General features: G+C 41.9%; 1 protein-coding gene across 1 annotated transcript in view; it reads left to right on the top strand.

Moving 5' to 3' along the window:
• The window catches only part of METTL25 (methyltransferase like 25), a 395,084-nt gene extending 379,488 nt beyond the window's left edge, over positions 1 to 15,596 (top strand). Inside the window, exon 14 of the mRNA XM_073620219.1 lies at positions 13,744 to 15,596. Coding sequence (XP_073476320.1) covers positions 13,744 to 13,833 — 90 coding nt within the window. The 3' untranslated portion in view covers positions 13,834 to 15,596. The remainder of the gene's footprint in view (positions 1 to 13,743) is intronic.
• The last annotated feature ends 417 nt before the right edge of the window (positions 15,597 to 16,013 follow it).

Below are 16,013 nucleotides of genomic sequence, written 5' to 3'. Positions count from 1 at the left end.
ATTGATCGCATCTAATGTACTGACGGGCTATCTCATTTCTTGAGGCCCTGAAATGTCAGGAAAGTACAAATACCACCTAAATTACCCCTTTTTGGAAAGTAGACATTCCAATGTATTTAGTATGAGGCATGGTGAGTTTTCTCATGTTGTAATTTTTTCCCACAATTCTTTGAAAATTAAGATTTTTTTTTTTTTCTTCACAAAATTGTCATATTAACGTTTTATTTCTCTCACATGGCATTTGCATACCACAAATTACACCCCAAAACACATTTTGCTACTCCTCCCGAGTATAGTGATACCACATGTGTGAGACTTTTTCACAGCCTGGTCACATAGAAAGGCCCAACATGCAGGGAGCACCATCAGGCATTCTAGGAGCATAAATGACAACTGGCACTGTAGAACACTGATGGGGCACAGATATGGCACGGATTTGGGCACTGCTGGGCACTGATATGGCATGGATTGGGGCACCAATATGGCACTGCTGGGTACTCATCTGGCATGGATTGGGGCGCTCATCTGGCATGGATTGGGGCACTCATCTGGTACAGATGGGGCACTGACCTGGCACTGCTGGGCGCTCATCTGGCACGGATTGGGGCACTGATCTGGCACTGCTGGGCACCCATCTGGAACAGAGACACTGGTACTATAAGAAAAGTACCTGAAGCAGCCTCATGCTGCAGCTTCTCCCTCTTCTGTTCACACGATCGGTGTGAGCAATGGAGAGAACCAGACATGATGACTGTTTGTTTACATTGATCGCTCCATCGTTGGACGGAGCAATCACATGGTAAAGGGCGCGCTCTCATTTGCCCTTTACCGCAATCCATGACCCGCCAGGTCGCATGAACCCGGTGGGCACAGACAGTCCCGTGTGCGCACCCCTGGGGATGTGCGGGACCACGATTCTGGAAGAACATCATAGTACGCCCTCCCAGAGTTATCGAGCCACGCTGTAGCCATCATTCGGCTATAGCGCAATGGTTAACTGGTTAAACGGTACTGACTGGCATATTCAAGGTTTTTGATATCTTTTTATATCCTTTTCCATCTTTTTCCATCTTTGTAAAGTTTCATTACCTTGTTACGCAGGTTTTTTTGACTGATCTTTTCTACCTCCTCATGGCTCAGTGTCTAGCCAGCTTAGTGCATGCATGTGAGAGCTAATAAACTCATTGACTATTTATACACAAACGCTAATTGTGATTTAAAAAGCCACAAATGTGGGAAATTAACATTTAATTGCCACTTTAACCTGTGCGTGCCACTTTCTGTCTGTACCAAGGCCAAACATTCCAGGGTATGTAAACTTTTCATCAGGGCCATTTGGGTGATTTCTTTTATCATTATGATTTAAAAAGGATCCAAAAAAACTATGTGATAAAAAATGGCTTCATATGATTGCTATCCTTAACCACTTCAGCCCCGGAAGGATTTACCCCCTTCCTGACCAGAGCACTTTTTACAAATTGGCACTGCGTCGCTTTAACTGCTAATTGCGCGGTCATGCAATGCTGTAACCAAACGAAATTTGCGTCCTTTTCTTCCCACAAATAGAGCTTTCTTTTGATGGTATTTGATCACCTCTGCCGTTTTTATTTTTTGCGCTATACACGGAAAAAGACCGAAAATTTTGAAAAAAAATGATATTTTCTACTTTTTGTTCTAAAAAAAATCCAATAAACTCAATTTTAGTCATACATTTAGGCCAAAATGTATTTGGCCACATGTCTTTGGTAAAAAAAATGTCAATAAGTGTATATTTATTGGTTTGCGCAAAAGTTATAGCGCCTACAATCTAGGGTACATTTTCTGGAATTTACACAGCCTTTAATTTATGACTGCCTATGTCGTTTCTTGAGGTGCTAAAATGGCAGGGCAGTACAAAACCCCCACAAATGACCCCATTTTGGAAAGTAGACACCCCAAGGAAATTGTTGATAGGCATGTTGAGCCCATTGAATATTCATTTTTTTTGTCCCAAGTGATTGAATAATGACAAAAAAAAAAAAAAAAAAATTACAAAAAGTTGTCACTAAATGATATATTGCTCACACAGGCCATGGGCATATGTGGAATTGCACCCCAAAATACATTTAGCTGCTTCTCCTGAGTATGGGGATACCACATGTGTGGGACTTTTTGGGAGCCTAGCCGCATACGGGGCCCCGAAAACCAATCACCGCCTTCAGGATTTCTAAGGGCGTACATTTTTGATTTTACTCCTCACTACCTATCACAGTTTTGAAGGCCATAAAATGCCCAGATGGCACAAACCCCCCCCAAATGACCCCATTTTGGAAAGTAGACACCCCAAGCTATTTGCTGAGAGGCATGTTGAGTCCATGGAATATTTTATATTTTGACACAAGTTGCGGGAAAGTGACAATTTATTTATTTATTTTTTTTTTTTGCACAAAGTTGTCACTAAATGATATATTGCTCACACAGGTCATGGGCATATGTGGAATTGCACCCCAAAATACATTCTGCTGCTTCTCCTGAGTATGGGGATACCACATGTGTGGGACTTTTTAGGAGCCTAGCCGCGTACGGGACCCCGAAAACCAATCACCGCCTTCAGGATTTCTAAGGGTGTACATTTTTGATTTCACTCTTCACTGCCTATCACAGTTTCGGAGGTCATGGAATGCCCAGGTGGCACAAACCCCCCCCAAATGACCCCATTTTGGAAAGTAGACACCCCAAGCTATTTGCTGAGAGGCATGGTGAGTATTTTGCAGCTCTCATTTGTTTTTGAAAATGAAGAAAGACAAAAAAAAAATTTTTTTTTTCTTTTTTTAATTTTCAAAACTTTGTGACAAAAAGTGAGGTCTGCAAAATACTCACTATACCGCTCAGCAAATAGCTTTGGGTGTCTACTTTCCAAAATGGGGTAATTTGGGGGGGGTTTGTGCCACCTGGGCATTCCATGGCCTCCGAGACTGTGATAGGCAGTGAAGAGTGAAATCAAAAATTTACGCCCTTAGAAAGCCTGAAGGCGGTGCTTGGTTTTCGGGGTCCCATACGCGGCTAGGCTCCCAAAAAGTCTCACACATGTGGTATCCCCGTACTCAGGAGAAGCAGCAGAATGTATTTTGGGGTGTAATTTCACATATTCCCATGGCATGTTTGAGCAATATATAATTTAGTGACAACTTTGTGCAAAAAAAAAAAAAAAAAATTTGTCTCTTTCCCGCAACTTGTGTCACAATATAAAATATTCCATGGACTCGACATGCCTCTCAGCAAATAGCTTGGGGTGTCTACTTTCCAAAATGGGGTCATTTGGGGGGGGTTTGAACTGTCCTGGCATTTTATGCACAACATTTAGAAGCTTATGTCACACATCACCCACTCTTTTCTAACCACTTGAAGACAATGCCCTTTCTGACACTTTTTGATTACATGAAAAAATTATTTTTTTTTGCAAGAAAATTACTTTGAACCCCCACACATTATATATTTTTTTAAAGCAAATGCCCTACAGATTAAAATGGTGGGTGTTTAATTTTTTTTTTTCACACAGTATTTGCGCAGCGATTTTTCAAACGCATTTTTTGGGGAAAAAACACACTTTTTTACATTTTAATGCACTAAAACACACTATATTGCCCAAATGTTTGATGAAATAAAAAAGATGATCTTAGGCCGAGTACATGGATACCAAACATGACATGCTTTACAATTGCGCACAAACGTGCAGTGGCAACAAAATAAATACATTTTTAAAAGCCTTTAAAAGCCTTTACAGGTTACCACTTTAGATTTACAGAGGAGGTCTACTGCTAAAATTACTGCCCTCGATCTAACCGTCGCGGTGATACCTCACATGCATGGTGCAATTGCTGTTTACATTTGACGCCAGACCGACGCTTGCGTTCGCCTTAGCGCGAGAGCAGGGGGGACAGGGGTGCTTTTTTTTTTTTTTTTTTTTTTTTTCTTTATTATTTTTTTGCTTTTTTATCTTATTTTAAAACTGTTCCTTTCATTTTTTTTTTTTTTTAATCATTTTTACTGTTATCTCAGGGAATGTAAATATCCCCTATGATAGCAATAGGTAGTGACAGGTACTCTTTTTTGAAAAAATTGGGGTCTATTAGACCCTAGATTTCTCCTCTGCCCTCAAAGCATCTGACCACACCAAGATCGGTGTGATAAAATGCTTCCCCAATTTCCCAATGGCGCTATTTACATCCGGCGAAATCTAAGTCATAAAATGCTCGTAGCTTCCGGTTTCTTAGGCCATAGAGATGTTTGGAGCCACTCTGGTCTCTGATCAGCTCTATGGTCAGCTGGCTGAATCACCGGCTGCATTCTCAGGTTCCCTGTTGAGACAGGAGAGCCAGAGAAAAACACGGAAGACGATGGGGGGGGGGGCATTCTCTCCCACTGCTTGTAAAAGCAGTCTAGAGGCTAATTAGCCGCTAGGATTGCTTTTACATGAAAGCCGACCGCTGGCTGAAAAGAATGATACCAAGATGATACCTAAACCTGCAAGCATCATTTTGGTATAACCACTCAAAGTCGTGAATGCTGTACCTGAAGACAAAAATATGGCTAACAATAAAGCACAGTAAATGGTAAAGTATAAAAAATTGCATACCTGAAAAGCAAACATGATAAAACATAATAACAATAAAACATTGCAGAATAGAATACAGTAAAAAAGAGCAGAACAATAGAGAGAATAGAGAGAGAGAGAATAGAGAGAGAACAATAAAACGACAACTATTACTTTTTATTTTATATTTTTGTTTGTGTTTTTTTTTTTTTTTTTTACACTTTTTTTGTAACTGTAACTTTTATAACTGTAACCGGTTCCAGGTTCGGGTCTCTCAAAATGCGATGGCATCTTGGGAGACCCTGTGAAAGTGTCCTAGTCTGTGCAATGCTGTACCCTACGCTAATACTCAGCTAGTGAATGGTAGCATTCAAAACATTCACCAATGCAAAGACCAGGATTGTCAGGACAGGAGGGACAATAATAGCGGGTGTCACGCCTATATCCGCGCTTACTGCAGACACGACATCTTTTTTGGGGGAGTTCGTTGGGTAGGGGTACTCGGGAGGACATAAAGAAAATGCCTCTCATGCAGCCGACTGCATTTGGTTGGGGATGTGAATGGGGGAAGTACGGGCGCTGCAGAAGCGGTGGGTTGCCAATTAGGATTGGCGAATGCAGCAGGAAGGGCATTATGGGCACGACGGGCCTGTGTTTGTCTTCTTGGTGGCAGCGGGACACTACTTGTGCTTGCCACCTCACCAGCTTGAACTGCACTTATGGGACTCGCCACGTCACCAAGTGTTACTGCAGTGCTGGTTTGACTACGACCGGGGTGTACTAGGCCGCTGGCGCTTGCCAGTTCACCAAAACGCTACCAAAAAAACTGTTAACGATCGCAGGGATCAGGCCTGACTCTGCGAACGCTGCAGTTATGCGTTTAGTGTTTTGTAAGTGACAGTGATCGATCGATACTGCACTTGGGTGGGCTGGGCTGGGCCGGGCGGAGGGGCAAAACGCAGGTGCTAGCAGGTATCTGGGCTGATCCCGCTAACACTGCGTTTTTGGGAACCCTAAACTGCTGGGGATGCCAGTATAGATCTGATCGGATCAGATCAGATATTGATCAGTTCAGATACTATACCACTAAGGGAGGTGTACGGTGCGTGCGTGGGTGTTAGCGCTACTGGCACTAACCTGACGCTGCCTGGGGCTGGTGCTTGCCAGTTCACCAAAACGCTACCAAAAAAACTGTTAGCGATCGCAGGGATCAGGCCTGACTCTGCGAACGCTGCAGTTATGCGTTTAGTGTTTTGTAAGTGACAGTGATCGATCGATACTGCACTTGGGTGGGCTGGGCTGGGCCGGGCGGAGGGGCAAAACGCAGGTGCTAGCAGGTATCTGGGCTGATCTCGCTAACACTGCGTTTTTGGGAATCCTAAACTGTTGGGGACGCTAGTATAGATCTGATCGGATCAGATATTGATGCGTTCAGATACTATACCACTAAGGGAGGTGTACGGTGCGTGCGTGGGTGTTAGCGCTACTGGCACTAACCTGACGCTGCCTGGGGCTGGTGCTTGCCATTTCACCAAAACGCTACCAAAAAAACTGTTAGCGATCACAGGGATCAGGCCTGACTCTGCGAACGCTGCAGTTATGCGTTTAGTGTTTTGTAAGTGACCGTGATCGATCGATACTGCACTTGGGTGGGCTGGGCCGAGCCGGGCGGAGGGGCAAAACGCAGGTGCTAGCAGGTATCTGGGCTGATCCCGCTAACACTGTGTTTTTGGGAACCCTAAACTGCTGGGGACGCTAGTATAGATCTGATCAGATCAGATATTGATCCGTACAGATACTATACCACTAAGGGAGGCGTATGCTGCGTGCGTGGGTGTTAGCGTTACTGGCGCTAATCTGACGCTGCCTGGGGCGACGCATATCACCGCCGGGCGATCAGGGGGCTAAATCTTTATTCGGCGGGTGCCCTGACACTATAAAAAATAAACAAACTAACCAGCGTCACCCGTAACGGTTATACAGTGATCAGTGGTGAAAGGGTTAACTAGGGGGCAATCAAGGGGTTAAAACATTTATTAGGTAGTATATGGGGGTCCCTGTCGCTATAAAACGCTGACTGCGAACCTAAATATTTACCTCACTAACTAGCGTCACCAGCGACACTAATACAGCAATCAGAAAAATGATCGCTTAGCGACACTGGTGACAGGGGGTGATCAAGGGGTTAAAACTTTATTAGGGGGGGTTAGGGGGGTACCCTAGACCTACAGGGGGCCTAACACTCACTGCCCTGACACTGTAAATGTCACAAACTGACACCAATACAGTAATCAGAAAAAAAAAAAAAAAAACCTGCTGGTGTCAGTTTGTGACAGGGGGGGGGGGTGATTGGGGGGGGATCGGGGGGCGATCGGGGGGGGGGATCGGGGTGTTTAGTGTGCCTGGCATGTTCTACTGTGTGTGTAGTGTGTTGTGCACTCACATTGCAGTCTTCTCTCCTCGGCCCGGAACGGAAAATACCGAGCCGAGGAGAGATGACATCATTTCCTCTGCCTCTGTGTACAATACAGAGGCAGGGAAATGATCCCATTGGCTGAGAGCGATCGCGAGGGGGGGGCCACGAATGGATGGCCTCCCCCTCACCTCCGATCGCCGGGGGAGATTTGCCGACCGCCGCTGGCACCGGGGGGGGGGTCCGATCGGACCCCCCACCCGCGGGCAGGCAAGGACGTACATGTAAGTCCTTTTGCCTGCCCGTGCCATTCTGCCGACGTATATAGTCGTGCGGCGGTCGGCAAGTGGTTAAATAAACAACAGTTTTTTGGAATGATCAGTCATATTTTCAATGTTAATGCCAAAATTTCACAATTTCTGCCAGGGTATGCAAACTTTTGAGCACGACTGTATGTATGCATTCACATTTGCGTGTGAGCATGGAAGGACAGGGCGCCTTTACATTTTTTTATATTTTTTTTAGGTCTTTTTTTATTTAAAACTTTTATTTCACACAGTCCCTTTATTTAGTTTACCAACCTTTATTTCTTTCACAGAGGTGTTAGCTGCTGTTGGTGCACACAAAGTTTTTTTTTTTTTTGTTTTTGTTTTTTTGGTACATTTGTGTTAGCAGTGTAGGAGTATAATTTATGTTAAAAAAAAGTCCAGACTTGCATAGGGAAACTGCCACTTCTCAGATGTGTGGGCAAAACACAGAAAAGCTAGTAAATAGTAGCTCATCATGTTTGACTTGCATAATTGCAAATGAACACAACCGTGGCCTGTCATACACATCAGAAGCAGCTTTAATTGGGTCTCTCTTGCTGGCTGGTGCTAGGGAATTGATTCATCAAGACACTCAAATTGATCCCAATTAAAATCATATTTACACATTTCCCTCTCCTGTCGGGTCACTTTTCTCTGTGAAAAAAAAATATATATATATTTGCTCTATTTTTTGTTTCAGTAACAACAAAAAAGAAGCATTGCATAATTATTTTCTTAATGTGGACCATATTTCAAAAATATATTTGGCCATCATTTATTTTTCTTATATCTAGAGGATAAGATTCTCCATATACATCCCACTGTTCCTTTGGAGAAAAAAAAAGAACACAACAATTAGACATCAAAACAAAACAGTTGTCTGACAAACTGACAATCATTCCAGTAACAGAGTGATTATCTCATTATCTTTGTTAATCATTCCAGTAATAGAGTGATTATTCCATTATCTTTGTTTAATTGCTAACCTTTATAAAGGAAGCTATCATTTTGTGTATTCAGTCAAGCCACTGGATTTTTAAAGGATACCTCCATTTTCCTTAAAAAAAAAAAAGCAAGAAAGAAAATGCTGCCAAAAATATATACAGTGGGGACGGAAAGTATTCAGACCTCCTTAAATTTTTCACACTTTGTTATTGTAGCCATTTGCCAAAATCATTTAAGTTCATTTTTTTTCCTCATTAATGTACACACAGCACCCCATATTGACAGAAAAACACAGAATTGTTGACATTTTTGCAGATTTATTTTAAAAAATCTGAAATATCACATGGTCCTAAGTATTCAGACCCTTTGCTGTGACATATATTTAATTCAGGTGCTGTCCATTTCTTCTGATCATCCTTGAGATTGTTCTACACCTTCATTTAAGTCCAGCTGTGTTTGATTATACTGATTGGACATGATTAGGAAAGCCACACACCTGTCTATATAAGACCTTACAGCTCACAGAGCATGTCAGAGCAAATGAGAATCATGAGGTCAAAGGAACTGCCTGAAGAGCTCAGAGACAGAATTGTGGCAAGGCACAAATCTGGCCAAGGTTACAGAAAAAAATCTGCTGCACTTAAGGTTCCTAAGAGCACAGTGGCCTCCATAATCCTTAAATGGAAGACTTTTGGGACAAGCAGAACCCTTCCTAGAGCTGGCCGTCCGGCCAAACTGAGCTATCGGGGGAGAAGAGCCTTGGTGAGAGAGGTAAAGAAAAACCCAAAGATCACTGTGGCTGAACTCCAGAGATGCAGTCGGGAGATGGGAGAAAGTTGTAGAAAGTCAACCATCACTGCAGCCCTCCACCAGTGGGGGCTTTATGGCGGAGTGGCCCGACAGAAGCCTCTCCTCAGTGCAAGACACATGAAAGCCCGCATGGAGTTTGCTAAAAAAACACCTGAAGGATGCCAAGATGGTGAGAAATAAGATTCTCTGGTCTGATGAGACCAAGATAGAACTTTTTTGCCTTAATTCTAAGCGGTATGTGTGGAGAAAAACAGGCACTGCTCATCACCTGTCCAATACAGTCCCAACAGTGAAGCATGGTGGTGGCAGCATCATGCTGTGGGGGTGTTTTTCAGCTGCAGGGACAGGACGACTGGTTGCAATCGAGGCAAAGATGAATGCTGCCAAGTACAGGGATATCCTGCATGAAAACCTTCTCCAGAGTGCTCAGGACCTCAGGCTGGGCCGAAGGTTTACCTTCCAACAAGATAATGACCCTAAGCACACAGCTAAAATAATGAAGGAGTGGCTTCACAACAACTCCCTGACTGTTCTTGAATGGCCCAGCCAGAGCCCTGACTTAAACCCAATTGAGCATCTCTGGGGAGACCTAAAAATGGCTGTCCACCAACGTTTACCATCCAACCTGACAGAACTGGAGAGGATCTGCAAGGAAGAATGGCAGAGGATCCCCAAATCCAGGTTTGAAAAACTTGTTGCATCTTTCCCAAAAAGACTCATGGCTGTATTAGATCAAAAGGGTGCTTCTACTAAATACTGAGCAAAGGGTCTACTAATACTTAGGACCATGTGATATTTCAGTTTTTCTTTTTTAATAAATCTGCAAAAATGTCAACAATTCTGTGTTTTTCTGTCAATATGGGGTGCTGTGTGTACATTAATGAGGAAAAAAATGAACTTAAATGATTTTAGCAAATGGCTGCAATATAACAAAGAGTTATGTAAGGGGGTCTGAATACTTTCCGTCCCCACTGTATTTGCTTTATGTACACTATACACAAAATGCCCCTAGAACGCTCTCATTTCCTGCCTATAGGATTGGCTCATTACTTTTCCAAAAAGTCTGCACATAGCTTGAAGCCAAATGAAAGGTTTCGCCTGCAATATGAAATTAATTTTCAATTAGAAAATTTCCTTTTTTACTAAACAGATGCTGGGAATGCATATATGTTAATCGTACAGTACAGGGCACAGGAATTGTAGTCATAGACCACGCTTTATATGCAGGCTACCTTTAGGTGATTGGACCCTGGAAAAAAACTTGCTAGGGCTGCCCTTAGTGCACCCCCATATAACCTCGCCTACTCCTTGATGCTCCAGTTTTTTGCTAATGGCTTTAACTTCTTCCCACCGGCTGTACGCATATATGCGGCCTCTCAATGGGTAGGCTTTAATGCCAAGAGGACGCATATATGCAGATCTATGTAAACACATTACTGTGCTTGCTCCCTGCGCACACCCAGCACAGTAACCGGCAGGTATCGGAAAAGTCCTGATGCATACTTGCGATCAGAAGCTTTCCGATCATGTGACCACTATGGCTACCAATCACAGTGGTCACATGATCGGAATGCCCACCTCCGCCTCCTGGAATATAGAACCTCTTAAAGGGCTGGGAGGTGGCAGCTGGAAGGAGTTAGGTAATGGAACTGTTCTCCTCTGGAGAAGTAAATTTCTTTTTAAACCATTTACATTTTTTCTTTGATGCTTCCATCAAGATCTGATTGCTTTTTGCCCTGGGCAATCTATCAGTTTCTGGATTGGTATTCCTCATTGTGCCACTATGTGGGGCTGGCTTGTAATGTTTGGTTCAAGCACTGGATTCTGCATTAGGTGCTCACGAAGTGCGATGGTGTGGCTATCCACAGGTTGCCCTACAGTTTTTCCAGGCCGTGGTTAAATTCTATGATTCTCAGACCCTGATAACCCCTATGGGAGGTATGTTTACCGTGATGATTAAAGATTGGATTGCATAGGCCCAGTGTCATGGATAAGGTAACACAGGATTTCCCTATATGTTAACACAAGTTGCTGGATTTATTTGTATAACACAATCTTCCATGCATAGCACACTTTGTGGTTTTATAGCTATTCACTTTGTTGTTATAACCCCTGCCATTTTGACTCTAATGTTCCTCAAAACACCACTGAGGGTGACTGCTGTTCTCTTGTCTCAGAGCAGAGTCATATTATGACACACGCTCCCCTCATATAACTCTGGCCACACAGGCCAATGTGAATTGTAGCGGCAGGATTTAGAGATTCCTGCTGCAACTCTGAGCAGCTAGGTGCAGCTGCCAGCCCCATTCATTATTACGGCAGGTCACTGGCGGTTGCAGCTATTCATGGCTCTTTGCACAGCCAGTGATTACCTGGACATACTTTGTGAACAAAGATCAGGGACTTGTCTTTGATAGCCCTGCTCTGTTAGAACAATTGTAGCAGAAGACCTCAGCCTTATTCTTTTCTACACTAGGGAATGTACAGTAATTTACCAAATCTCTATCCCTTATCTCTGACCGTTGCAGGACTTAGTCTGTTGAACCTGCTTGTTAGAAGAGTCTTCTATGCATACCTTTTGATGTTAAACACCTGCTTGGGGAATTCCTCGATCAATTCATCAAGGAAGTCACTAGGAAAAAGGTACTGCTACCTCACAAGAAACAAAAGAAAAAGCCTAATTCTCCTACTCTTAGGGCCACTACTTCTGCTCAGCGCAAGGAACCTTTTTGCTCTGTCCAGGCATCAACCTCAAAACCAAGGATTAAGACTTCCTTTTGTCACTAGCTCTGGACGCCTAAGTTCACCAAGCCTGTCCAATAACTTTCCTCACAATAAAGGGGCGTCCCCACTCCTTGGAGTGGGGGAAGACTGTTGGCATTTGCACCAGTCTGGATCATAGATGTCCTTGATCTCTGTGTCCAATCTGTCATTTCATAGGGGTAAAAAATAGAGTTTTGATCTCTATCCCCTCTGCTTTTTATCTTCCAATCTTCCAGCTTCAAACCAAAAGAAGACAGCTTTAATGACTGCCTTGCACCAACTACAGGCACATGGAGTGGTTTTAACAGTTGAAATACGGTCTTCTATTCAAACGTATTCTTGACCCCAAAAACCAAAATGGGGCATCTGCCCAATACTGGACTTAAAATCTATAAACAGACTTCTTTGTGTACCAAAATTCTGGATGGAATCCATGAGATCTATTATTATTTCTCTCAGACAGGGGGTGTTTCTGGCATTAGTAGACACAGAAGCTGGCTATGTACACATCCCCATCTTACCTCTGCCCTGCTCCAAGGAATTAACCTTACACTGAATAAATGTGGTCAGTTGTCAAGGTCTACTTGGCAGCCACACAGCCTCTGTTCGCAAGACTGAGTCCCTTTTGTACTGCCTGGCAGTCCTCATAGAGGGCGACCAGCTTTACCATTGTCGTGTTAATCAGACAACTTATTTCCAGGGCTTATGTCCTTCAGGAAAGGGTTCCTTGCTTCCCACTGCTTAGCAAGTTATAGGTAAGGTAGGATTTCACACCTAACAATCATTTTGATAAAAGTACTGGCAAACCATACAGCAGTACAGTATCTCCAGAACAGAGATAGGTATTCATCTGGAGGAGATTACTTTTCTTAGAAAAGAACTAAACATTTGCATTGTGCATGGTTTGTAGTAGAGGTCTTATTTATATGATTGGATATGCAAAATCGCTACTGCTGTATACCTTAAAAGATATTGATGAGGGATTGGTGATTTTTTTCACGCCATCATGTTGGTTCAATTGTTAGGAGCCCAAGTCTAAAATGACTTGTATGTATAGCCAAAACCTTATTTTGGATAGAATAGGAAAGGTAAGGGGAATTCCTCTCTTAGTTATTTGTCCCTTATGTATGATCACTGTAACCTTTTATTCTGGTGACAGCTCCAATTTTTTGGGTTTCTCTTTACTTTCTGTTTTAGTGACAGTGGCCACCAGGACATTTGGAATGGTTTATCTCCCCAATAGAGGCACAGATGGCAAAAACAATCTGACTGAGGATCAAACCCGTTCCTATGCTATCCAAAACGAAAAAACAAAAACCTTTGCCCTCTATATACATTTTAACTTTCCATAATTACCGACCTGTGTAATAACGCCTTTTAAATTTTGTAACTAGTTGGTTTTGAGCGATTGTATTTTGAAATATAAGTACTGCACAATAGAAGCCTCTGAAATTGCATGGCTTTGCTGTATGGTTGTTTCTTTATTTTAGTGCTGTGTGACCTAGGTTTTCCAAATGACTGATCACAAGCTATGGGTTATTTTCATAATTATAGTTTCACAACTATTGTGTGTGCCTGTGTATTTTAAGGTAGGCATTCTAAGTGCAGTGTTCATCGTTTAACTAAAGGGAATGCTGATATCTGCCTCCACTGATATCAATGAATTACACATGAACATAAACAATGAGTTAAATCTCTTTCTACCAGGTAATTTAAATCTCATGCTAGTGGAGTCATAAAACCTTCAGTTTGTCATGGAGGGTCAGAGGAAGTTCTTGGTCACACTGTAGCAAAGAAGACTTGTCCATGTGGTAAAGACCTCATCATAACCTTGTGGTCTGGTAAATTCAATAATTTGTGTCATTGTGATTTGGTTCAAGTTCTTTTCTATACCCATTAATATAACAGTGCAATCATTAAATCTTTTTTAGGAGAACATTGCCTGGTCTGGACTGGTGAAGCTGTTTGACCCTGTGAAATCCCCAAGATGTTATGCAGTGCTTTCACTGAAACAGCCATAAGGATGCAGTGTGTGGCATAAGTTGAATTTCTGTATAGTCTGCATAAATTGTGTATATCTTAGAGATTTAATATGTGTTTATCCTCATAAATATGTGTAAAGGTTACTTTTGTTATGCTCAATTGTACCTCAGTAATTGCATGTCATTTTAATAAAAGCCAATACATAAAATGTAAAATGTCCTTATGATATAATAAGTGAAATGTTTATTCTGCTTAAGTCTGAAGACCACACTTTTTTAAGGTGGGCACAAAGGATTATGTAATATAAACAAATCCTTTGACTTTTATTATTGACAAAAACATTAGCAGCTCAATCAAAAATAAGAGTTGAAAAGATGGGCTCTACTGAAAGTTTTCAGTTCTTTCTACACAGTTATTCTGATGTATATAAAACTTCCTAAAAAAAATCAGATTCATTGCCTGTGGCACCAGACACCAGCTGTTGTTTTCACACAAGACATCTGGTTGCTAAGGGCAAGGGCTTTACTTTTATGTTACCCTAGTTTTCATATATCAGATATTCTGAGTACATATTCAGAACTATTTTATTAGTGGCTATATTTTATTTTATGTGTTTTCTGTATGTTATCAGAGAAATAGATTCCCAATTTTTCTGCAAATTTGATCAAGCTAAGATATTAAGCCTTTAAAATTGTTATAAATAGTACGCCCACACACACTGTATATCAAGCCTAAATTGGTGTTATCCAACTAATCAGAATTCATTTCACTGGTTCAGCTGTGGTAAATTGAATTCCCGATTATTGCTATGCATTGCTGCATTTTAGAGCAGTGCACTGTTTCAAGGACCGGTCTAATAGTTATTTCTTGAACTCACACACATATTCCTAACCCATATTTTCAATGATTTCCATTATTTTTTGATATGTTGTCTTTTATGATATGGTAATATGTAATTTAGATATGAATTTATATTCTAATTGTACATCAGAGGCCAATTTTACATGCTGAATTTATTGACCTTACTCCAATGGACGGAAAGAGGAGCTTCAGTCCCCCCTCTGGCTCAGTCATATTTGATATTCTGGTGCTTGTGTGCATGTGCTTGTAGGGCTCTGTCTGACCTTCGGGCCCTGGCAAAGCCCTGTGGCAAATCTGCGCATGTGGAGAGGGAAATTCCTGGACATATGCACACTTGCTGGGAGCTGGAACTTCCATACCTGCGCTATTTTAAAGCTTGCACAGGACAGCGCTGGCATGTGTGCAGATGTACCATAAGGCTCTGCTGGGACCTGAAGCACATCAGCGCACACATAAAATCCAGTGGCGTGCATGCGCCTGTCCATAAAACTGTCTCCTGGGATGTGTGACCTAGACATACCTGGAGGCAGTGTGGGCGAGCATTATTCTCAACCCGGTGAGAAAGAAAGAAGTTCTGCAGTTTAGCACAAGAGGTTGGAAAACTTTACAAAACAAAATTATGTGGGGGGGGGGGGGGGTAGGCAGGTGGAAATCAGATGTTTTATGAAGCGAAGGTGTGGTTTGATTAAATTAACTGAATCACACCTTTTTTGTTTTTTAGATGTTGGAATTTTTTTAAAGCAGCCTCAACCATATAACTTGCTTAATTTAATTGATACACTTATTTAATCACACACTTATATCGGAGGAAGAGAAGGGTTCAAATCTTTAATATGATAATCCCATCTTGAATTTTTGGATGGCATATGTGTTAGTTTTGAGTGGTTTTAGATGTTTTTATTTGTCTACAAATAATAAAGTAATTTACTATATTGTGGTATTGCAGCTTACTCTTTGAAGCATATACTTTTTTGTTTTTTATTTTTCTATAGTAGTCACATAAGGTTACATAGTCGGGTTGAAAAAAAAAAGACACAAGTCCATCTAGTTCAACCTATAAAAGGGGAAAAGAATCATACAATCCCATATACACATTCCTACACCCTCAGTTGATCCAGAGGAAGGCAAAAAAAACCCAGTAAAACATGATCCAATTTGCTCCAGCAGGGGAAAAAAATCCTTCCTGATCACCCGAAAGGCAATCGGATATTACCTGGATCGACTTTACCTAAAAATGTTAGTATCCGGTTACAAAAATCTAGTCCTTTTTTAAAGCAAAAAAAACTGAATAATGAGTGAAGCGCTAAAAGTAAATAACAATAAATATTGTGTGTCTTACCTGTGGATACTCCAGCTA

This window comes from Aquarana catesbeiana, linkage group LG03 (assembly GCF_042186555.1).
Source record: "Aquarana catesbeiana isolate 2022-GZ linkage group LG03, ASM4218655v1, whole genome shotgun sequence".
Taxonomy (NCBI): domain Eukaryota; kingdom Metazoa; phylum Chordata; class Amphibia; order Anura; family Ranidae; genus Aquarana; species Aquarana catesbeiana.
The sequence above is the reverse complement of the archived record's forward strand: the minus strand, read 5'-3'. Positions and strand labels throughout refer to the sequence as shown.